Source organism: Pelophylax lessonae (genome assembly GCF_965119305.1).
Source record: "Pelophylax lessonae genome assembly, chromosome: 6".
Lineage (NCBI taxonomy): Eukaryota > Metazoa > Chordata > Amphibia > Anura > Ranidae > Pelophylax > Pelophylax lessonae.
The window spans coordinates 137754762-137779654 of NC_138773.1; the positions used below are offsets into that span (position 1 = coordinate 137754762).

At 52.5% G+C, this 24893-nt stretch overlaps 1 protein-coding gene across 2 annotated transcripts in view; it reads left to right on the plus strand.

The window, feature by feature from the left end:
- The window catches only part of GSPT1 (G1 to S phase transition 1), a 673262-nt gene that overhangs the window by 48461 nt on the left and 599908 nt on the right, over positions 1-24893 (plus strand). Inside the window, exon 2 of one of the 2 annotated variants that reach the window (XM_082261298.1) lies at positions 6656-6703. The exons of the other annotated variant lie outside the window; for it this stretch is intronic. Within the exon in view, the coding sequence (XP_082117424.1) occupies positions 6656-6703 (48 nt within the window). The remainder of the gene's footprint in view (positions 1-6655; positions 6704-24893) is intronic. 2 annotated transcript variants of the gene reach the window in all.

The window sequence follows — 24893 nt, forward strand, 5'->3', positions numbered from 1 at the left end:
TCTTTCTTTACTAGCTGTTTATTTGGTCATCTTTAGTTTTTAGTCGACTCTTCGGACGAAGATGGACATGCGGTGCTGGGATTCGGACTGGCCGCCCTGGTTCTCCAGGGCACTGAGGGTCAGATGGACCCCCAGCCCGCCATCGAGCGTTCAGCTATGGTTCGCCTTGGCACTATGAATGACCCATCCCTGTTCGCTTCAGGGATGCAGCTGTGAGGTGGCTACCTCACTGGACGCATCTGCGGCTTAGCAGTGCAATGTCCCTGGCAAACGGCATTCCCTGTCAGATGAGGACAGCGGCTTTCCGTTCTGTGAGGCTCCCCACGCCATCGGGTACAAGTAAGTGCTTCTGTGTGGGGTGGCAGTCCTGGTTGCTGTGTGTTCCCCATGTCTGTGCCTTGTGTGACCTCCTGCTGTGATCCCTGAGGGGATCGCTTGTACATGCGCTGTGTGTGCTTTTTGGGGGTCCCCTTCCCTGGGTCACTTAGTGTTTGGGGGTGCAGACTGTGTATGGACCGCGGCGGGGTGACACCGCGTGGTCCGCCATTTTTTTTATACACTGAGCAGGCATGTGTGCTTCTCTATGGGCATAGCTACATGCTGAATTGGCGCCAATCGCCGCCATTTTTGCGGTGACTGATCGCTCGTTTCGGCGGCCATTTTGGTGGAGTCTCCCGTACGTTCATATGGGGCAGCCATTTTCCCTGGGTCATGCAGCAGATAAGCCTACTTTTACAGCACTTCCTCTTTCCTCTGAAGCAGGACAGCGGTGGCAACACTCTGCGGGGGCTCTGCAGGTTATTGCTCTCAATATATCTGTGTACTGTCGCTTCTGGCTCAGTTTTGTCTCCTTCCTGTTTGGGGGGCCTTTTTCTATCTTTATAGCTGGGGCGGTGGGCTGCGCACTCGCAGCGCTTTTAAGGGGACAGCACCTTATTCTTGCACTGTCCTTTTTTTCTCACTTGAGCATGGATTCTCAGGATAACAAATTTCCACCGGCCTTGGTGGGGGCCCCCGGTTCTCCTGTGGCCCCTCTGAGACCTGATTTGTCCGCTGTAGTGGCGACTTTGGTGTCCAATAGGGAAATGCTGATGGCTGAACGTGCTGCTCGTCAGGGACCCCGATTGTCCCTCTCCTCTGATTCAGATGGTGATATGGCGGCTGCGAGCGTGCCCTTTTCAGGGTCCCGCTCATACTTGGACCCCTTGGGGTCTGAGGGGGAGACTGTGATGGAAGGGGTTGATGCCCCATCCCCGGGGTCGCCTGCCGAACGGGCGACCATGGATGCATTGATTGTGTCTGTCAAGGACACCTTACATTTAGAGGAGTCCTGTCCTCCGGGCGTTGTGTCCCCGTTTGGGACGCACGGGACCCGCAAGTGTGCGCAGGTTTTTCCCTGCCCGGAAGAATTCCATGACACTGTTAATGCACAGCGGCGCACGTTAGAACGTCCATTCCTGGTACCTGGTTTGGGTTGCGTTATCCCTTTGATCCGGCTACGGAATCACGATGGTGTGTGCCTCCACAGGTGGATCACGCTGTGGCCGTGCTGAACGCGTCTACCTTAGTTCCTGCTGAGGATGCCCCGGTTTTCCGGGGTCCCACGGACCGGCGGTTGGAGTCCCTATCTCGCCATTCCTATACGCTCGTTGCTCAAACCCGTTTTCGCGTCCGTTCTGGTGGCTCAGGCGGCTGCTGATTGGACTAAGCTGCTTAAGCGCAATCTTGTGTCTGCTGGTGTTGCGCCTGCCCGGCTGGAATTGGTGGATCAAATCCACCGAGGAGTGATGTACTTGTGTGATGCAGCCTTGGCTGAGGCCCCCTTAGTGGCTTGCCTCTCTAGTGTCGCGGTGCTTCAACGGCGACTGTTATGGCTGAAGGGCTGGCCGACCAGGCCTCAAGGGAAACGGTTGCTGATTTTCCCTATGCTTGCTCTCGCCTTTTTGGCGAGGCCTTGGACACCCTGTTTTCAGGTGGCGCAGGGGGCATGAGCTCTATGCTGCCCCAGAACCCGAAGTCCAAGTCTTTTCGAGACAGGCGGGGTTTTGCGTCTGGTTCTACTAGGGGGTCCTTTCGGGCCCTTCCCAAGGGCAAGACCTTCCAGGCCCAGGGCACCCGGAAGAAGGCCTGGGCAGGTGAGCAGGAGTCCGGCAATGCCGGCTCGGCGGGTCAGTCCGCCTCTACCTGAAGGGGCGCCCTCACCCCTTTCAGGGGTGGGGGGACGTTTGCGCGGTTTCCTCCGACCTTGGCTGATCCGGCTATCGGACTGGTGGGTCCAGGAAATCGTTCGATCGGGTTTCCAGATCGAATTCCTTTCCCGGCCGGGGGACAGATTCTTTCCCTCCTATCTTCCTCTGCTTCCGGGGTGTTTGCAGGACTTGCATCAAGCGGTGTTGGACCTGCTTGCTCAGTGTTTGTCCCGGTACTTCATCGGGACGGGTTTTGTGGGTTTTTTTTTAGAATCTGTTCACTGTGCCCAAGAAGGAGGGCAAAGTGCGTCCTATTCTGGACCTGAAAGCGCTGAACCGCTTCGTGCGTGTTCGGCAGTTTCGAATAGAGCTTCTCCGTTCGGTTGTGGCCTCCTTGAGCCCAGGAGAATTCCTGGCTTCGATGAATCTGCAGGATGCGTACCTGCGCATCCCCATTTTCGAGGATCATCAGTGGTACCTTCGGTTTGCTGTCACGGGGGATCACTACCTGTTTGTGGCGTTTGCCCTTCGGTCTCACTTCGGCACCCAGGGTGTTTACCGGGGTGTTGGCTCCGGTCCTGGGTCTACTGCGGGCCCGGGGCATTGCGGTCCTGGGGTACCTGGACGATCTGCTTCTGGGATTGCGTGCCAGTCTGAACCTTGTGCGCGGTCTGTTCTTCGCGGTACAGACGCTCCTGGAGTTCGAATGGGCCATCAATGTTCAAGATTCAACATTGTCTCCGCCGCTTCGCCTTCCCTAGCGGGAAATGGTTCTGACCTCTGCTCGTGCACAGGTGTTCTTGCCGGAGGACTAGCTCCGGCTTTTGCGGGACAAACTCGGGTCCCTCAGGGACAATACGTCCTGGTCACTCAGGACCTGCATGCGGGGCCTGGGGTTGATGGTGTCGGCCTTCAAGGCGATTCCCTTTGCCCAGTTTCACACGCAGGCTCTCCAGTCAGAGATCCTGGCCAGGTGGGACAGACTTCCTCAGTCCTTGGATCTGGGTGTCTCCCTGAGTCGCCAGATCAGATTGGCTCTTCTATGGTGGATCCAGTCCCCGTCAGTGGCGGAAGGCAAGTCTTTCCGTCCGTTGGTGCGGACTGGTTACCACGGACGCCAGCCTGTCGGGCTGGGGTGGAGTCCTGGGCAACCTGTCTTCCCAGGGCACTTGGTCGGGGGAGGAGTCCTCCCTCCCGATATATGTGCTGGAACTACGAGCGACATAACTCTGTCTCTTCCAGTGGTCGGACCGTCTCTGGGGCCTTCCTGTCCGCGTGCAGACGGACAATGCTACCGCGGTGGCTTACTTCAGCCACCAGGAGTGCTCGGGCGGCCCGGGAGGTGACCGACATTCTGTCCGGGGCCGAGGATCATGTCCCGGCGATCTCGGCAATTCACATTCCGGGTGTGCAATTTTGGCGGGCCGACTGTCTGAGCCGCCAGACCCTGGACCAGGGGGAATGGTCCCTACACCCGGGGGTCTTTCAGATGCTGTGTGCGAGGTGGGGATCCCAGACGTGGATCTGTTCGCATCCCGGCTAAATCGAAGGGTGGAAAGTTTCGTGGCAAGAACGCGCGATCTGTTGGCGGTCACCTCGGATGCGTTGGCGGCCCCTTGGCATCCGTATCGTCTGATGTACGCCTTTCCTCCGATGCAGTTGCTACCCTGGTTCCTTCGCAGATTGGTCTCGGAACCGCACATGGTGATTCTTGTGGCGCCGGACTGGCCTCGCCGGTCCCAGTGCGCTGACGTTGATCACCTGGCAGTGGTGCCTTCATGGCGTCTGCCCATGTGGGAAGATCTCCTGTCTCGGGGTCCAATCTTCCATCTTGCTTACAGTCGCTGGCTTAACGGCCTGGCTATTGAGACCCATGTCTGGAAGGACAAGGGTCTATCCCCTGAGGTTATCCTTACCCTACTCAAGGCTGGGAAATCCTCCTCTGGTAAGATCTCTTACTGTATCTGGAAAGCCTTTCGCCTTGTGTGAGTCCAGGGGGTTCTCCCCTCGTTCTTACTCGGTGTCGAGAATCTTGGCTTTCCTCCCAGTCTGGAGTGGATCAGCGCTTGGCGCTGGCCACGATAAAGGGCCAGGTGTCTGCACTGGCTGTCTTTTTCCAACGCCCTGTGGCGCCTATTTCCTTGATTTGCACCTTCATTCAAGGTGTGTGACGTTTTGGCTCCTCCCGGGAAGGAGCCTTTACCTTCATGGGACTTGAACTTGGTTCTGTCCGTGTTACAGCATGCTCCCTTTGAAAATGTCAGGGAGATCTCTTTACCTCTGCTGTCAAGGTCGCCTTTTTGGTGGCGATCACTTCGGCTCGCAGGGTGTTGGAGCTGGCGGCTTTGTCTTGCCGCTCCCCTTACTTGGTAATCCATAGGGATAAGGTGGTGTTGAGAACACTTCCATCTTTTCTTCCCAAGGTGGTCACTGAATTTCAACTTAATGGGGAAATTGTTCTGACTTCGCTTTGCACGGAGCTTAAGCATCCGAAGGAGATTGCCTTGCATTCTTTGGATGTTGTCCGGGCGATCAGGGTTACCCGTCTACAGAATGCTTTCGTAAGACTGATTCCCTGTTTGTTCTTCCTGAGGGATCTCGGAAGGGCATGGCTGCGTCCGCAGCAACTATTGCCAAATGGATCAGACAGACTATTGAGCAGGCTTATGCTTGTAAGGATCGGGTTCCATCCTTCCCTGTTAAGGCACACTCTACTAGATCTGCGAGTACGTCCTGGGCTTGTTGGCATAGGGCCTCGGTGGCCCAGGTGTGCAAGGCTGCGACTTGGTCGTCGGTGCACACTTTCTCAAAATTCTACAAAGTAGATGTTCTGGCATCAGTTGATGCTTCCTTTGGCCGCAAAGTTCTCAGTGCGGCAGTGCCATGAAGGACCCTTGTTTTTTTATGGGTCCCTGGTTGTTGGTATTTGCTTTCCTGGGCGGTATCTCCTGTTGAGCATTGTTTGTTTTTTTCTGTTGCCCAGTGGGTTCTCTTACAGTGTATGTAAGGTTCCTTTCTCTGATGTGGGTACGGCGTTGCCTCTTCTACGGTTGCGTCTCCCTCCCCTCATGTCTATACTGCTTTGGGACATCCCAATAGTGATGACTTAGAGGAGGCGGCGACTGTCGGAGGATGTAAGAGAAAACGGAATTTTTGTAAAATCTTACCTGTAAAATTCCTTTCTCTGAGTCCTCCGACAGTCCCCGCCCCTCTATGGGATTCTTGTTACTTACTGCTATGCTACCAAGCTGAGTTGGGAGTGGACACTGCAGGGGGGTATTGACCAGATGGGACAGCCCCCAGGGGTGTATATACATGCAAATGCCTTTTTGTTTTTAAAGTCTATATGCCTAGCTACTCCTGCGGAGCAGATGACAATACCCAATAGTGATGACTTAGAGGAGGCGGCGACTGTCGGAGGACTCAGAGAAAGGAATTTTACAGGTAAGATTTTACAAAAATTCAGTTTTTTGTAAGAATTTACCGTTAAATTATTTTCTGAGTCCTCTGACAGTCGCAGCCCCCGCCCCTCTGGTTTTTTTTTTGGGGATGTGGGGGTTGCCTTCCGGTACTGCTTGCTACAAACTGAGGTAATGTCAGATTGGGTTCAGGATAATTGCTGAGGGATGGCCCCTAGTGGCGTGCCGAGGTATACATTTTTTTTTTTTGTATTAACCTGATAATTATCTGCCTAGCCTTGCTCCTGTAGAGGGCGCCATTACCATTAGTGAAGGCTAATACCATCGGGCGACGACTGTCAGAGGACTATAGAGAAAAGAATTTTACAGTCAGTTCTTAAAAAAATTCTATTTTTCCTAAAATTTAAAAAATGTCTCACCATTTTTCTGAGGGGAGTATGAAATAAAAACAAGAAAAAATGACTACTTTGCAAGAAGACACTAATTTATGGTTGTGTTTGGGGATCACTGGGGGAAGAACCAGATTACTGGTAATGAAATTATTTACACAAAAGTTTATAAAGATAAACTAATGTAGCTAAATGATTCAGTTTTCTGGATTCTGAATCCGATTTAAATGTAAACTCTTACCTTTTTTAATTAAGTATATACTTTCAGGTCCTTTTTCATTCAAAATGAGAGCACTGAAAATTGGTCTGGTTAGGAAGGGAAAGGTTTAGGGGCCAGTGGGTAATTTGTTAATAAAGTTTCTCAGTATGAGAGAAATGCACACATTGTAGGGAAAAACTGAATCCTGCTTTTTTTTTTTTTCGATGAGAGGAGGGATTCTAAGATGATGCTTAACCTGTCTGAGAAGGCGAGTATGGGAACACCAATGGCAGGGAATGTGTAACCATATTATGACAACTGGTTGAGCTTCTATTGTACATAGCACTGCTATGCAGCTATTTGGCAAGAATTTGCCAATAACTGCTTTTTAAAATGGTAAGCACTAAACTGCCCAGCAATATTTAACATTATATCATTGCTTTTTTGTCTTTTCCTCAGATGCAACACATAATTCGGCACAAGAAACATCGCAGTCCTCAGAAGAAGGTATTACTTTTTTGTATACATTTATTATACCTAATGTTTAAGGTTTTCGTTTCATGCCTTAAACCCCTTCAGATTAGTGCCATATCTTAAATGAGTGCTGTTTGGCTGTGTAGTGGATTAAAATGTGCTATCTAGTCATTTATTTACTTAGAGGAAGTAAACCCTCCTCTGACACTTGTACCTATAGGTAAGCCTATAATAAGGCTTTCCTATAGGTACTGTAAATATCTCCTAAACATGTACCGTTTAGGAAATATTCACTTTAGAGGCATCCAGTGATGTCACTGGTGCAGGCGCTCTGAAGGAATGGCCGCTGGTGCAGTTTCTTCAGAGCCCCCTGCCGTGACTGTCGGCTCACGCGCGCGGGAGTGATGTCACCACGGCTCCGGCCAATCAGATGGCCGGATGCCGCGATCCCGGAAGACGGGCGACTGGACATGTCGCCCGTCATCCAGCCAAGCGGGCGGCACGGCGGGGGCTTGTAAGGTAAGTATTTCATAATGAGCTAGTATGCGATGCATACTAGCTCATTATGTGTTTCTCTTCTTTAAAAAGAAAAAAAAAGGGTTTACAACCTCTTTAAACACTAGAACAGCCCATCCTATACTTGCATCTTTCACCTCTTCAATTGGGTCTAACATATTTTCTCTTACGTCCTCCGACAGTCGCCGCCTCTTCATATTCGTCACTAATGGGCTTATTGACCTTTGCTCCGTAGGAGTAGCTAGGCAACAGAATATATTAAAGCTTTTAGCATATCCCACCCCCAAGGGGTGGTCCCCTCAGTCAATACCTCCTTGCTTCCTGCTTACCAACTCAGTTTCACGTGCCTAGCTCAGGAGTACGCAGGCTGTTCCTGTGCTGGGGCTCTTAGTCTCAGCCACTTTTCTCTTTTTTGATATTTGAAGTTTTTTCTCTTTCTTTTACTTAGCTGTTTATTTCCAGCATTAGTTAGTTCTTCTGATGAAGATGATCGTGCGGAGCTGGGTCTCAGTCTGGCCACCCTGGATTCCAGGGCTCAGGGCCAGGGGCTTCCCAGCCTGCCATCGAGCGTTCAGCTTAGGTTATGCCCTGGCACATTGAACGACCCATCCCTGTTCGCTGCAGGGATGCTATCGGTGAGGTGGCTACCTCACTGGACGCTATTGCGGTTTCGCACCGCAACTCCACTGCGTCATGCTTGCGACACTCCCTGTCCTCAGTACTGCGGTTTGGTCGCTGGAGCAGGCTCCCCACGCCATCCGGACTGGTAAGTGTATCTCTATGTGGGGACCTGTCTTTTTTGGGTGTCAGTCTGGGACTGTGTGACCCTGTATGTCTGTGTGGCTGCTGTGTTCCCTGTCAGCTCCTGTGTGCACTTGCTGCCTGTGTGTGGGCTGTGAGGGGGGGCTCTCCCGCTCTGCTGGGTGTCATATGAAGCAGTAAGATTTTAGGCATGCTGTGCGGCGATCGCTGCGGCGATCCGCCATTTTTTCTGGGGCAAAACTTATGGTGGCAGGTCCTGTGAGGTACTGCACACGTTTTTGGCGCCAAACGCCGCCATTTTGAGCGGCGATCGATCCCACATGTCAGCGCCATGTTCTCTTTGCCCAGGATTTTGTCCTCAGCCAGCGGCCATGTTTGTGTAGCCTTGCAGAGGCTTCATAGGGGCGGTCAGTCTTGCATCACTTCCTTTTCCTCTGGGACAGCGATCGGTGCAGCAGCCTGTGTGAGCTCTCCAGGTTTTATATCTCCTTTTTTCCTGTATTCCTTGCCCAGTTTCTTGTCCCTGTGGGGGTCAGTGTGTTCAGTGGGTGCGGTGGGCAGCGCTCGCCGCGATCTTAAAGGGGCAGTACCCTTTATTAATTATTTTGCTGGGGCATGGATTCTCAGGACTGCAAGTTTCCTCCCACCCTGGTGGGGGGCCAAGGGGCTGCTGCTTCCCCCGAGGGGGCTGATCTGGCCACTATTGTGGCAAACTTGGCTGAACAGGTGCAGATGCTGGTGGCTGATCGATCCACAAAACGGCCCAGGGTGTCTATTTCCTCTGATTCAGAGGGCGATGGGGCGGCTATGGCTGGAGTGCCCTTCTCAGGGTCTCACTCATCCCTAGACCTTGTGGGGTCTGACGGGGAGGCTGAGGTGGAAGGGGTTGATAATTCTCCCCCTGGCTCGTCTGAAGAGCTTGCACTCATGGATGAGTTGGTTGCTTCTATCAAGCAAACGCTGCATTTGCAGGATGAACCATGTCGTCCTGCTTTGTCCTCTTATGGGACGCAGAGGAAACTCAAAACATCGCAGGTTTTTCCTTGCTCTACGGAATTTCAGCGCGCGGTTGAGCAATGGCACAATTTAAAAAAGCCTTTTGCTGTGCCGAGTAGGTTCAAGCTGCGTTATCCCTTTTACACCGGCTACTGATGAGTGTTGGTGTGTACCGCCTCAGGTGGATCACGCGGTGGCGATTTTGAATAAATCTACTGCGATCCCTGCTGAGGATACCCCGGTGTTCCGGGACCCGACGGACAGGAGATTGGAATCTCTGGCCCGTCATGCTTATACGGTTGCTGGCTCTATGCTGAAGCCTATTTTTGCTTCCATTATGGCAGCCCAGGCTATTGCGGATTGGACGCAGGTGCTGACTCTGCCCCGCCGACAACTTTGGCTATGGTGGATCAGATTCATCAGGGTGTCATGTATTTGTGTGATGCGGATTTGGATTTAGTCCCTTTGGCGTCGCGCCTTTCTAGTGTGGCGGTCTTGAACCGTCGCCTGATATGGTTGAAATGTTGGTCGGTTGACCAATCTTCTTGCAAGACTCTGGCAAATTTGCCCTACGCGGGATCCCGCCTTTTTGGCGAATCTTTGGATACTCTGATAAAGGGTATTTCTGGGGGTAAGAGCACTCTTGCCCCAATCTCACAAGAATAAGTTTGTTCGTGGTAAGAAGAATGCTTCGTTTAGGCCCTCTCAGGGGTCCTTTCGTGCCTTTCGGTCGCACTATAAGGGCAAGCCCTTCAAAGGCCAAGGCTCCCAGAAGAAGCCGTGGGCGGGTAAGCAGAAGTCCGGCCAGTCCGGATCCGCTGCCCACAACAATGCGGCCTGAAGGGTCGCCCTCACCCGTCTCTGTGGTGGCGGGGACGTTTGCTCGGTTTTCTTCAACCCTGGCTGGACCGCGTTCGGGACAGGTGGGTTCAGGAAATCGTTCGATCTGGATACAAGATCGAGTTTCTCTCTCGGACGGCGAGTAGATTTTTCCCCTCAAACCTTCAGCTATCTCCGGAGCGCTTGCAGGATCTGCACCTGGCAGTGCGGGACCTGCGGGCCCAGGGAGTGGTGGTTCCGGTGCCTCATCGGGACAGTTTTCGGGGGTTCTATTCCAATCTGTTCACTGTGCCCAGAAAGGAGGGCAAAGTACGTCTGATTCTGGACTTGAAAGCTCTGAACCGCTTTGTGCGGGTTCGCAAGTTTTGCATGGAATCCCTGCACTCGGTGGTGGCTGCCCTGGTTCCGGGGGAATTCATGGCCTCCATCGACTTGAAGGATGCATACCTACACATCCCCATTTTCGAGGGTCACCAGAGGTACCTTCGATTTGCCATTGCGGAGGATCATTATCAATTCGTGGCGTTGCCCTTCGGTCTCGCTTCGGCTCCTCGGGTTTTCACCAAGGTGCTTGCGCCGGTTCTGGCTTTGCTGAGGGCCCAGGGCATTTCTGTCCTGGGGTATCTGGACGATATCCTGATTCGGTCCGCGACCAATCAGGGTCTGGTGAACGACCTGTCCATCACGATGCAGACTCTGCAGGAATTCGGCTGGACGATAAATTTTCCAAAATCTACGTTGTGTCCGTCGGTTCGTCTTCCCTACCTGGGGATGATTCTGGACTCTGTTCAGGCGAAGGTCTTCCTGCCGGAAGACAAACTTCGGACACTTCAGTGCGAAGTCAGGTCCCTCAGGGACAATCAGTGCTCGTCCCTCCGGACGTGTATGAGGTGTCTGGGATTGATGGTTTCGGCCTTCGAGGTGATTCCCTTCGCCCAGTTTCACACACGAGAGCTTCAGGCGGAGGTCCTGGCCGTGTGGGACGGGCGTCCGCAATCTCTGGATCTGCGGATTTCGTTGAGCCGCCACACCCAAAGGGGTCTTTTGTGGTGGCTCCAGTCCCCGGCGGTGTCGGGGGGCAAGTCCTTTCGTCCCTTGTCGTGGACGGTGATCACCACGGATGCCAGCCTATCGGGCTGGGGTGGTGGTCTGGGCGTTTTGTCCGCCCAGGGAACTTGGTCGGAGAAGGAAGCCTCCCTTCCGATCAACATTCTGGAATTGCCAGCGATAAATCTGTCTTCTGCGTTGGACGGACAGGCTTCAGGGCCATCCAGTTCGGGTGCAGACGGACAATGCCACAGCGGTGGCCTACATCAACCACCAAGGGGGCACAAGGAGTGCCCGGGCGGCTCGGGAAGTAGCCGACATTCTGTCTTGGGCTGAGATGCACGTCCCGGCGATCTCTGCAGTTCACATTCGGGGGGTGGAAAACTGGCAGGCGGATTATCTGAGCCGCCAGACCCTGGACCAGGGGGAATGGTCCCTTCACCTCGATGTCTTCCAGATGTGCGCGAAGTGGGGTCCCCAGATGTGGACCTGTTCGCGTCTCGTCTAAATCACAAGGTGGAAAGGTTCGTGGCAAGGACGCGCGATCCTCGGGCAGACGCCTCGGACGCGTTAGTGACGCCCTGGCATCGGTATCGTCTGATGTATGCCTTTCCACCGATTCAGCTGCTGTCCAGGTTCCTTCGCAGGTTGGCCTCGGACCCGAAAACGGTGATTCTGGTGGCACCGGACTGGCCTCGCCGGTCTTGGTACGCAGACCTCGTGAATCTGGCGGTCGACGCTCCGTGGCGTCTGCCTCTTCGAGCAGACCTTTTGTCTCAAGGACCGATATTCCATCCTGCTTTACAGTCGCTGGCTTTAACGGCCTGGCTGTTGAAAGCCAGGTCTTGAAGGATAGGGGTCTCTCCCCTGAGGTCATTCCCACTTTGATCAAGGCCAGGAAGGCCTCTTCAGGGAAGATTTACTACCGTATTTTGCCTGGTGAGTCCAGGGGGTATTCCCCTCGCTCATACTCGGTGTGGAGAGTGTTGGCTTTCCTTCAAACGGGCGTGGACCAGCGTTTGGCGTTGGCCACGATTAAGGGTCAGATTTCTGCGCTGGCCGTTCTTTTTCAACGTCCTGTGGCGTCTAACTCTTTAGTTAGCACCTTTGTTCAAGGGGTGCGACATTTGGTCCCTCCTAGGAGGGAGCCTTTGCCACCATGGGATTTGAACCTTGTTCTGTCTGTGTTGCAACATGCTCCTTTTGAAAATATCAGGGAGATCTCGTTGTCTTTGTTGTCCAAGAAGGTTGCCTTCTTAGTGGCGATTACTTCGGCTCGCAGGGTGTCGGAGCTGGCGGCCTTGTCCTGCAAGTCTCCGTATTTGGTGATTCACTTGGATAAGGTGGTCTTGCGTCCTAACCCATCTTTTCTTCCGAAGAGAATTTCACCTCAATGAGGACATTGTCTTGCCTTCGCTTTGCGCGAAGCCTAAGCATCCGAAGGAGGTGGCTTTACATTCCTTGGATGTTAGGGCGATCAGGGTTTACCTGTCATCGACCAAATCCTTTCGCAAGTCGGATTCTCTCTTTGTCCTTCCTGAGGGACTTCGGAAGGGCATGGCGGCGTCGGCTTCTACCATCGCCAAATGGATCAGACAGACCATTGAGCAGGCCTTTGCTTTGAGGGGGAAGGTTCCTCCCGTGCCTGTGAAGGCGCACTCTACCAGATCTCTGAGTACGTCTTGGGCCTGTCATCATCGGGGTTCTGTGGCCCAGGTGTGTAAGGCGGCGACTTGGTCGTCCGTTCACACCTTCTCCAAATTTTACAAAGTGGATGTTCAGGCATCAGCAGATGCTTCTTTTGGCCGTAAAGTCCTTAGTGCGGCGGTGCCTTAGGGTCCCTTATTTGGGCCCTTGGCTGTTGGGGTGTTTTTACCCCTGAGTTACTTGTTTTTTCCTGGGTTGTTGCGCCTGTTGAGCACATTTTTCCTGTTGCCCAGTTGGTTCTCTTACTTTGGTAAGGTTCCTTTCTCTGATGTGGGTATTGGGTTGCTTTAGGCGCGGCTGCTGTTTTCCCACCCCTCATGTCTACACTGCTTTGGGACGTCCCCATTAGTGACGAATATGAAGAGGCGGCGACTGTCGGAGGACGTAAGAGAGCTGAATTTTTGTAAAATCTTACCTGTAAAATTCCTTTCTCCGAGTCCTCCGACAGTCGCTGCCCCCGCCCCTCTTTTGAGGGTTTGTTTATGTACTCTACTGCTATTCTACTGAAACTGAGTTGGTAAGCAGGAAGCAAGGAGGTATTGACTGAGGGGACCCACTCCCTGGGGGTGGGATATGCTAAAAGCTTTGATATTAATATATTCTGTTGCCTAGCTACTCCTACGGAGCAAAGGTCAATAACCCCATTAGTGACGAATATGAAGAGGCGGCGACTGTCGGACTCAGAGAAAGGAATTTTACAGGTAAGATTTTACAAAAATTCCGTTATTACTGTTAACCACTTGCTGATTAGGCTTTTTCTGACACTTTCTGTTTACAAGTTTAAATTAGTATTTCTCTATTGTCCATTGACAGACACAGCCTCCATCTTTATGATGCCCCCTGCAGGAGTAGTTCTAGGCAGGAAAAAATAATTCTCCACGCCCACGGGGCTGTCTCCACAGGCATAACCCTTATTATTATTATTTCAGGTACTTGTATAGCGCTGTCAATTTACGCAGCGCTTTACATATACATTACACATTCACATCAGTCCCTGCCCTCAAGGAGCTTACAATCTAAGGTCCCTAACTCACATTCATACATAGTAGGGCCAATTTTATACAGGATCCAATTAACCTACCAGCATGTCTTTGGAGTGTGGGAGGAAACCGGAGTACCCGGAGAAAACCCACGCAGGCACAGGGAGAACATGCAAACATTAGGCAGGTAGTGTTGTGGTTGGGATTCGAACCAGTGACCCTCTTGCTGCTAGGGCAAAGTGCTAACCAGCTAACCACTACTCCACTGTGCATGCCCTCTGCTCCAGTTTGTTTCTGCCTAGAGAAGGAGTAGGGCCTAGATTTCCTGCTTGGACTTCGGTCTCATTCTTCTCAGAATATTTTGTTTTATTTTTTACTCACCTTGCTAGCTAGTGTTCAGGGGGATCCCCCTGGTGATCTGCTAGCAATGCCGACTGGGGTTTTGCACTGGATACTCTAGATCCTTAAGGTCTCCCCAGCTCAGCCTACGAGCGTGAGCAAGTTATAGTCCCGCACTAGGCCTCACCACGACGGTGCCCCTTTCCGGATGGGAAAGAGCCTGCGATTGGATGTCTCGCTGGGAAGCGATGACCTGGAACGCAGCGTACCCCTCGGCTGACAGCCCCTTGGGGGTCTTTAGGGAATGTGGGCCCTCTCCTGGGGATAATAGGACCTGGGCTTCCTAAAAGATCCCCCTGGCCTGTCAGGTACCCGGCCCTGTGCCCTGTCTCCCTCTCTTTTCCACAGGGGACGAAATAGTTTGAGCACCTAGCGTCCTGAGGGGGCTGGAATTTGTACCTTGTTTCTTGCTGGGTCTGGTAGAGCTTCCATTTTGGGTTCCCTGACCGCATGGCACACTGTGGGCTCCTCCATCTTTAGTGTGGGCAGTGTATAAATTTCTCTTATGTCCTCCGACAGTCGCCGCCTCTTCATATTCGTCACAATGGGGGGTTATGACCTTTGCTCCGTAGGAGTAGCTAGGCAACAGAATATGTCAATATTAAGGCTTTTAACATATCCCACCCCCAGGGGGTGGTCCCCTCAGTCAATACCCTCCTACTTCCTGTATCCATACCTCAGTTTCAATATCTAGCTTGTCAGGAGTAGCTGGATGTCTCTATGCTGGGGCATTTTGTCTCAGCCTTTTCTCTTTTTTTGATTTTATTTGAGTTTTCTCTCTCGCTCATTGACAGACGTAGTCGGTGATTCAGCACCTTCGGGTTATGTTGCCTCCACAGGAGCAGGACTAGACAGGAAATTAAAATGCTCTGGCCACACCCTAGGGGCAGTCCCAGAGGGTATATCCTCTCTCTCTGCCTCAGCAAATCAGTTATTTTCTGTCTAGTTAGGAGTAAGGACCTAGATACCTTGCTGGGATCTTCGGTCCTGGCAAGATTTTTTTCTTAAAAGATTTTTTAGACAGCTTTTTTTCTCCAGTGTTCCTGTGAGATCTTCAAGCAAGAAAGCTGAACTGGGCGACGGGTTGGATGTTGAGATCCGGTGGTCACCCCAGTTCAGCCTACGAGCGCGTGCAGGCCATAGCTCCGCGCTGGGTCGGCCGCGACAAAGTCCCATTAAGGGACTGGCCCCGCGAGTTAAACGTCTCGCTGAAACGCCAAAGACCATGAGTCACGGCGTCCGTATCGGTCGACAGCCCTCCCGCCCCGGTGGAGAGGGGTACTGTCAGGAGTTGGTGCCCGCCTGGTTCCGGTATGGTGAGTAGTATGTTCCCCCTTTTCCCCTGACGGGTCTTGTGGTGAACGCGGGCCCCTCTCTGTATGGTAAGATAGAGTCCCCCTCTATCCTATATCATGACACAGATCCCCCTACTTTGAGTGTGATTTATGTGCAAAGAGCCAGGAGGCTTGGTTTGGGAGCTAACAATCTATTTGTATACATGTTTAAAAGATTGTAATCAGTGGCATTCTGGGAATCTTACTGTGATAATAAAAAGGTACCTACCAGTCAGAAGCCACGGACATGTAGACTGTCTTCCTAAATCAGATCTCCAGCTATAAGCAGGCCTTCCGAACGGCCATGCGGTCCGCCAGGGCCGGTACCGCCAACCACGCCAAATCCCCATGCAGAGAGTGTTGTGTGCCCTGCAGCACACCGCTATTCAGTACAGGCCGCCGCCATTTTTTTTGCTGGATTGCACGAGCCGCCATTTTGGCGTAGCCTCGTGTCTCCAGCATGGGGGCGGCCATGTTTGAGGTGATCCAAACACCTCGTGGAGCTAGGGGAGGCGCCGGAAGGCGTGCAGAGGGGCGGAGCCGCCTCCTTTCTTCCTGGGCAGCCAGCCAAAAGACTTCCTGTTTGTCAAGACAGCGCTGTAACCTGTTGCAGTTAAACTCTGAGCATCAAGTGGTGAGCCTGGGGGTCTATCTCTCTCTCTCTCTCTCTCGATCGATAGGGATCCCTAGCAGGTAACACTAAGGGGCTTTTGTGGCGCTGGGGGTCTGAAAAAAAAAAAAAGTTTTTTATTTTTGAATTATATTATCCAGGAAGTGACTGGAATTATCATGGACCCTGCCACACATATTCCCCCACCTGTTTCCCTCGAGGGGGCCACGGGACCCGCCGGTGCACAGTGTGTAGAGGCATTTACAGCAATTTTGGAGTCTATGGTGGCTCGGGTGGAGGCGGCCTGTCAGGGACGGGGGTCAAGGAAGCGACCCCCGCCTACCCCTATACTATCTGACACCTCTGACTCAGATTCAGAGATGGTCACTGCAGTTGCAGGTCCCTCTGCAAGGGCTGTTACCTCAGGTAAAGCTCCCTCAGACAGTGAGGAGGACGTTTCTTCTCCCGCTATAATTCAGGAAGAAGCATTGGTGGACGCACTAGTTGTGGCAGTGCAGGAAACCTTAAAAATTGAGGTTTTACCAGCAGAAGCAACTGAAACAGAGATTCCTTTTGGTACTAACAAGCCCATCAAAGCGGTGAAGGTTTTCCCTGTACCCAAGTGTTTTAGTAATAAGATTAAAGGAGAATGGGAGCATTCTAAACGTACCTTTACTATTTCCAAGCGGATTGCTAGACGCTATCCGTTTGAGGAATCCATCATTAAGAAATGGACGGTACCACCAGTGGTGGATCCACCTATTTCCAGGCTGAATAAAGCCACGGTTATCCCAGTGGAGGACACTTCGTCCTTTAAGGATCCGGTGGATCGAAAGATGGAAGCAGAGTCCCGCACTATCTTCTCTCTGATAGGGTCAGCATTTAGACCAGTAATTGTTATTGGTCTAGTTTCCCAGACACTTACGGAATGGGCGAGAATGGTACGCCAAGACCTTAGGGGAAAAGATATTCCCCAGGAGACATCTGATTTGATGGAACAGATTATACAAGGGCTACAGTTTATCTGTGACGCAGCCTTGGACACTACTCCCCTATTAGGGCATGCATCTATGTCAGCGGTTATCCTCAGACGTGTGCTGTGGTTAAAATGCTGGTCAGCTGACCTAGGTTCCAAAAAGACCTTGACAAATCTCCCCTTTCAGGGGAATCGTCTATTTGGGGCCACCCTAGATGCAATCATTAAGGATGCCACTGGGGGCAAGAGCACTTTTTTGCCACTTTTTTGCTAAGGGACCTCGCAACAAGCGAGGACCTTTCTTTACCGCCCATAAAGGGCGCCCGGCTGGAACAAGCGGGAAAGGCAAGACTCCTCCAGGAGGGTTCAAGAAGGGCTGGTCGGACAAACAGAGGACCAACTCAGCCAAACCCGAAGCAAAGGAGTACACAGCCTGAAGGTGCGCCCCCACCCGGTTTCAGGGTGGGGGGACGTTTTCACCGGTATTCAGGACATTAGATCGAGCATCAACTACTACTACCGGTGCGATTCTTCCCTTCAATCATTTAAGTACTACAGGGAGCGGTAGTTACCGTTCCCTGAATAGATCTTTTCCTTTACCTTTTCCTAAGATTAGTCCCAATTCCCCACAGGAATCGGATCTGGTTGACCAGACAGGCCAAGAAGCCTCTAGTCGGGTGACTTCGGTCCCTGAGGTTCAACCAGAAAAGATCACCCTTCCTGATAGGAATCAGGTATCTGATAAATGTGTGGGAACAGAAAACGACCAGACTTTCTCGGATGGTCGGGGCCAGATACCTCTAGGGACGCCTGGTTCAGATCCAATCAGCGCCAGTGGTCCTAGAAATTCTAGGCTGGCCTCGTCAAGCCGGCCTGGCCGACTTGGACATGCTAGTCGCAGACATTCCGTGGGAACTTCGTCTCAGGGAGTGTCTGTGGTCTCAAGGACCAATTTACCATCGTGCTTTACAGTCGCTGGTTTTAATGGCCTGGCCATTGAGACCCAAGTACTGAAGGACAGAGGTTTGTCTGCTTCAGTCATTCCTACCCTTATTAAAGCAAGGAAAGCGACTTCCAGCAAGGTCTATTATCACACATGGAAGACTTATATTGCGTGGTGCGAATCTTTAGGATTTCCTCCACGTACCTATTCGGTGACTCGAATATTGGCTTTTTTGCAACAAGGGGTTGAGCAGAAGCTAGCCTTGAGCACCATCAAGGGTCAAGTTTCAGCATTAGCAATCTTCTTTCAGAAACCTTTAGCTACCAAGTCCTTGGTGCGGAATTTCATCCAGGGGGTGCGGCACCTGGCTCCACAAGTCCGCGCGCCCTTACCGCCCTGGGATCTTAATTTAGTTTTGTCGGTTCTACAGAAACCTCCCTTTGAAAACATCAGGGAGATTCCCTTGCTTACTTTATCCCAGAAGGTGGCCTTCTTGGTGGCTATCACTTCTGCTCGCAGGGTGTCAGAACTGGCTGCATTATCATGCCAGTCCCCATACCTAGTGATTCATAGGGATAAGGTAGTACTTCATCCTAAGCCATCCTTTCTTCCTAAGGTGGTTTCAGATTTTCATCTGAATGAAGATATTGTACTACCTTCCTTGTGTCCTCAGCCCAAGCATCATCGGGAACATGCGTTGCATTCCTTGGATGTGGTTCGGGCAATCAGGGTATACCTGAAAGCTACGGAATCATTCTGTAAGACGGATTCACTTTTTGTGATCACGGATGGTCCCAGAAAGGGTTTGCCTGCATCTGCCGCGACCATTGCCAAATGGATTAGACAGACGGTGGTACAGGCTTATTCTATTAAGGGTCAGAGTCCTCCGTTCCCTGTTAGGGCGCACTCCACTCGAGCGCTCAGTACTTCCTGGGCCTTTCGCCATCAGGCGTCAGTGGTCCAGGTATGTAAGGCGGCCACCTGGTCGTCGGTACATACCTTTACAAAATTCTATAAAATTGATGTGACGGCATCGGCGGATGCCTCATTTGGCCGCAAGGTTTTGCAGGCCGCAATTTGAGGAGACCGGTGGTCTACCTCGAGGGTTTTTTTCTGTTTGGAAAAAAAAAAAAAAAAAAAAAAAATTTTCTTTTTTGTTGAGTCTCATCATTAAGGATGAGCATTGTAAACTTCTAGTTGGCACCGGTTGGGCCTTCTAGATTTGGATTTGATTTCCATTTTCCCACCCCTCATTGGTGATACTGCTCTGGGACTTCCCGAAGGTGCTGAATCACCGAGGACTACGTCTGTCAATGAGCGAGAGAGAAAAATGGATTTTTGTAAAATCTTACCGTAAAATCATTTTCTCTTAGCTCATTGACAGACGTAGTACCCGCCCCTCTGTTTTTGAGTTGGGTTGGGTTAAAATCTCTAAAGACTGCTTTTTGACATAACTGATTTGCTGAGGCAGAGAGAGAGAGGATATACCCTCTGGGACTGCCCCTAGGGTGTGGCCAGAGCATTTTAATTTCCTGTCTAGTCCTGCTCCTGTGGAGGCAACATAACCCGAAGGTGCTGAATCACCGAGGACTACGTCTGTCAATGAGCTAAGAGAAAAGGATTTTACGGTAAGATTTTACAAAAATCCATTTTTTTTCTCTTTTTACTTAGCTGTTCTTTTGTCAGCATTAGTTAGTCCTTCTGATGAAGAGGATCATGCGGGCTGGGTCTCGGGCTGACCCCCCCTGGTCGCAGGTTGTGGGTCAGTGGCTTCCCAGCCTGCCATCGAGCGTTCAGTCAGGTATTTTTCCTGGCATAATGAACGACCCATCCCTGTTCGCTGCAGGGATGCTATGGTGAGGTGGCTACCTCACTGGATGCCTTGCGGTATCGCTCCGCAGTTCTCCTGCGTCCTGGCTGCAACTCTCCCTGTCCCATGTGCAGTGGCTTGATCGCTTGTGCGGGTTCCCCACGCCAGTTAGGAGGTAAGTGTATCTGTGTGGGGACGTGTCTGTTTGGGGGGTGTCAGTCTGGGACTGTGTAACCCTGCCCCTGTTCACACTGTTGGACTCCCTATCTGTCTTAGCTGCACTCTGTGGAATGCAAGGAGGGGGGCTATACTGCACTGTCTGTGTCAGATTGTGTGCTGTCTTTTACTGTGTGACAGGCTGTGTGCTGCGGGGCATGATGTGGATCATGTTGTGCATACTTGCGGCGACCGCTGCTGCAGTCCGCCATTGTTTTTTACTGTACTGCATGTGTCCTAATGTTTTACTGTGGGCGGGAGCGGCGTTTTCGGCACCCAGCGCCGCCATTTTGGCGGCGATCGCTCCGGCCTCATGCTGACACTACAGGCGGCCATTTTCTTGTAGCCCTCCATAGGCTTCAATAGAGCGCCCTGTATTGCATCACTTCCTCTTCTCCTGGGCGCACCGATCGAAGCAGCAGCAGCGGTGGTCTCTGCAGGTTTTTATCCTCTCTGTCCTGTAATCCTTGCCTGAGTTTGTGCTTTTCCCTGTGGGGGTCGGCTTGTGCCGGTGTGCGAGTGCGGTGGGCTGCGCTGACCGCGCTTTTAAAGGGGCAGTTACCCTTTTATTCTCCTGCAATATTTTTTTGGAGGCATGGATTCTCAGGAAAGCAAATTCCCTCTCACTTTGGTGGGAAGCCAGGGGGCTGCTGCTTCCCCCCCCCCCCCCCCCCCCCAGGGGGTGATTTGGCTGCTGTTGTGGCTAACCTTGCTGCTCAGGTGCAAATGCTGGTGGCTGCTCAATCCACTAAACGGCCCAGAGTTTCTATTTCCTCTGATTCAGAGGGCGATGGTGATGGGGCTGCTATGGCTGGGGTCTCCTTATTGGGGTCCCGTTCCTCCCTGGATCTTTTGGGATCAGAAGTGGAGGCTGAGGTGGAAGGGGTTGATAATTCTCCCCCTGGCTTGTCTGAAGAGCTTGCACTCATGGATGAATTGGTTGCTACTATCAAACAAACACTGCATTTGCAGGATGAGCCATGTCCTCCTGCTGTTTTAGCCTCCTATGGGACGCAGCAGAGACGCAGGTCTTCACAGGTTTTTCCTTGCACTGATGATTTTCAGCGCGCTGTTAGCGAACAGTGGCGCAATCTGCGGAAGCCTTTTGCTGTGCCAAGTAGGTTCAAGCTGCGTTATCCTTTCACGCCCGCTACTGATGAACGTTGGTGTGTGCCACCTCCGGTGGATCACGCGGTAGCGGTTTTGAATAAGTCTACTGCGATTCCTGCTGAGGATACGCCGGTGTTCCGGGATGCCACGGACAGGAGACTGGAGTCTCTTACCTTTCATACCTATTCGGTTACCGGTTCTATGCTCAAAGCTATTTTTGCTTCACTTATGGCAGCTCAGGCTGTTGCAAATTGGACGCAGGTGCTTAGGCGCGTCCTGGTGGCTGACTCTGCCCCTCCAGAGACGTTGGCTGTGGTGGATCAAATCCATCAGGGTGTCATGTATGCGTGATGCGGACTTGGATATAGTTACGTTGGCTGCACGTGTGCACAGTGTGGCGGTGTTGTCACGCCGCCTGATTTGGCTGAAGTGTTGGTCTGTGGACCAGTCTTCGCGCAAGACCTTGGCTAATCTACCCTATAACGGATCTCGATTTTTTGGCGATTCCTTGGATACACTGATTAAAGGGTTCACGGGTGGTAAGAGCACGCTCTTGCCCCAATCCCACAAGGCTAAGGCGGCTCCTGGTAAGAAGACCGCTTCTTTTTGGCCCTCTCAGGGTTCCTTTCGTGCCTTTCGGTCGCACTATAAGGGTAAGCCGTTCAAAGGCCAAGGCTCCCAGAAGAAGCTGTGGACAGGTAAGCGGAAGTCCGGCCAGTCCGGATCCGCTGCCCACAACAGTGCGGCCTGAAGGGGCGCCCTCACCCGGTTCTGGGGTGGGGGGACGATTGCTCGGTTTTCTTCAACCCTGGCTGGCCCGTGTTCGGGACAGGTGGGTTCAGGAAATCGTTCGATCTGGCTACAAGATCGAGTTTCTCTCTCGGCCGGAGAGCAGATTTTTTCCCTCTAATCTTCAACTGTCTCCGGAGCGTTTGCGGGATCTGCACCTGGCGGTGCGGGACCTGCGGGCTCAGGGGGTAGTGGTTCCGGTACCTCATCGGGACAGATTTCGGGGGTTCTATTCCAATCTGTTCACCGTGCCCAGGAAGGAGGGCAAGGTGCGTCCGATTCTGGCCTTGAAGGCTCTGAACCGCTTTGTGCGGGTTCGCAAGTTCCGCATGGAATCCCTGCGGTCGGTGGTGGCTGCCCTGATTCCGGGGGAGTTCATGGCCTCCATCGATTTGAAGGATGCGTATCTTCACATCCCCATTTTAGAGGGTCACCAGAGGTACCTTCGATTCGCCATTGCGGAGGATCATTACCAATTCGTGGCGCTGCCTTTTGGGCTCGCTTCGGCTCCACAGGTGTTCACCAAGGTGCTTGCACCGGTTCTGGCTTTGTTGAGAGCCCAGGGCATCTCTGTCCTGGGGTATCTGGACGACGTTCTGGTTCGGTCTGCGACCAACCAGGGTCTGGTGTCAGCCCTGTCCGTCACGATGCAAACTCTACAGGAGTTTGGTTGGACGATAAACTTTCCAAAATCGACGCTGTGCCCGTCGGTTCGTCTTCCCTACCTGGGGATGATTCTGGACTCGGTCCAGGCGAAGGTCTTCCTGCCGGAAGACAAACTCGGGTCTCTTCAGGAAGAAGTCAGGTCCCTCAGGGACGTTCCGTGCTCGTCCATCCGGACCTGCTTGCGCTGTTTGGGATTAATGGTCTTGGCTTTTGAGGCGATTCCCTTCGCCCAGTTTCACACGCGGGGTCTCCAAGCGGAGATCCTGTCCAGGTGGGACGGGCGACCGCAATCTCTGGAACTCCAGATTTCATTGAGTCATCGCACCAGAAGGGATCTTCTGTGGTGGCTCCAGTCCCCGACGGTGTCGGGGGGCAAGTCTTTTCGTCCTCTCTCATGGACGGTGGTCACCACGGATGCCAGCCTGTCGGGCTGGGGTGGTGTTCTGGGCGTTCTGTCCGCCCAGGGAACTTGGTCGGTGGAGGAATCCTCCCTTTCCGATCAACATTCTGGAACTACGAGCGGTAAATCTCTGCCTTCGACGTTGGACGGACAGGCTGCAGGGCCGTCCGGTTCGGGTGCAGACGGATAATGCCACAGCGGTGGCCTACATCAACCATCAAGGGGGCACCAGGAGTGCCCGGGCGGCTCGGGAGGTGGCTGACATTCTGTCTTGGGCCGAGACACACGTCCCGGCGATAACGGCAGTTCACATTCCTGGGGTGGAGAACTGGCAGGCGGATTATCTGAGTCGCCAGACCCTGGACCAGGGGGAATGGTCACTTCACCCGGATGTCTTCCAGATGTTGTGCGCAAAGTGGGGTCTTCCAGATGTGGACCTGTTCGCGTCTCGTCTGAACAACAAGGTGAAAAGGTTTGTGGCGCGGACACGCGATCCTCGGGCAGACGCGTTGGTAGCTCCGTGGCATCAGTACCGACTGCTGTACGCATTCCCACCGATTCAACTGCTGTCCAGGTTCCTTCGCAGGTTAACCTCTGAACCGCACACGGTGATTCTTGTGGCACCGGACTGGCCTCGCCGGTCCTGGTACGCAGATCTCGTGAATCTGGCGGTCGACGCCCCGTGGCGTCTGCCTCTTCGAGAAGATCTCCTGTCTCAAGGACCGATATTCCATCCTGCTTTAGTCGCTGGCTTTGACGGCCTGGCTGTTGAAACCGAGGTCCTGAAGGATAGGGGTCTCTCCCCTGAGGTCATTCACACTTTGATCAACGCGAGGAAGTCTTCCTCAGGTAAGGTCTATTACCGTACTTGGAAGGCCTATTTTGCCTGGTGTGAGTCCAGGGGGTATTCACCTCGCACGTACTCTGTGTCTAGGGTGTTGTCCTTCCTTCAAACAGGTGTTGACCAGCGTTTGGCGCTGGCTACGATCAAGGGTCAGGTGTCTGCGTTGGCCGTTCTTTTTCAACGTCCTGTGGCATCTTACTCCTTGGTCAGCACTTTTGTCCAAGGGGTGCGACATCTGGTCCCTCCTAGGAGGGAACCCCTGCCTCCTTGGGACTTGAATCTTGTTCTGTCCGTGTTACAACATGCTCCCTTTGAACAGATCAGAAAGATCTCGTTGTCCAAGAAGGTTGCCTTTTTGGTGGCGATCACTTCGGCTCGCCGGGTGTCGGAGCTGGCAGCTTTGTCCTGCAGGTCTCCGTATCTGGTCGTTCACTTGGATAAGGTGGTCTTGCGACCTAATCCTTCTTTTCTTCCGAAGAGGATTTCGAATTTTCACCTCAATGAGGATATTGTCCTACCTTCGCTCTGCGCGAAGCCCCAGCATCCGAAGGAGGTGGATTTGCACTCCCTGGATGTTGTTCGGGCGATCAGGGTTTACCTGAAATCGACTGAATCCTTTCGCAAGTCGAATCCTTATTTGTCCTTCCAGAGGGTCCTCGGAAGGGCATGGCGGCGTCGGCTTCTACCATCGCCAAATGGATCAGACAGACCATTGAACAGGCATATGCTTTGAAGGGAAAAGTTCCTCCTATGCCTGTGAAGGCGCACTCTACCAGGTCTCTGAGTACGTCTTGGGCCTGTCATCGGGCTTCTGTGGCCCAGATGTGTAAGGCGGCGACTTGGTCGTCCGTTCACACCTTCACGAAGTTCTACAAGGTGGATGTTCAGGCATCGGCTGATGCTTCCTTTGGCCGCAAGGTTCTTAGTGCGGCAGTTCCTTAGGGTCCCTTGTTTTGGGCCCTTGGCTGTTTGGGATATAATTTTATCCCTAGGTTATTTGTTTTTTCCTGGGTTGTTGCTCCTGTTGAGCACCTTTTTTTCATGCTGCCCAGCTGGTTTCCTTCCCTTGGTAAGGTTCCTTTCTCTGATGTGGAGACGGCGTTGCCTTTGGGCGCGACTGCGTTTCCCACCCCTCATGTTTGCACTGCTTTGGGACGTCCCCATTGTGACGAATATGAAGAGGCGGCGACTGTCGGAGGACGTAAGAGAAAACAGAATTTTTGTAAAATCTTACCTGTAAAATTCCTTTCTCGGAGTCCTCCGACAGTCGCCGCCCCC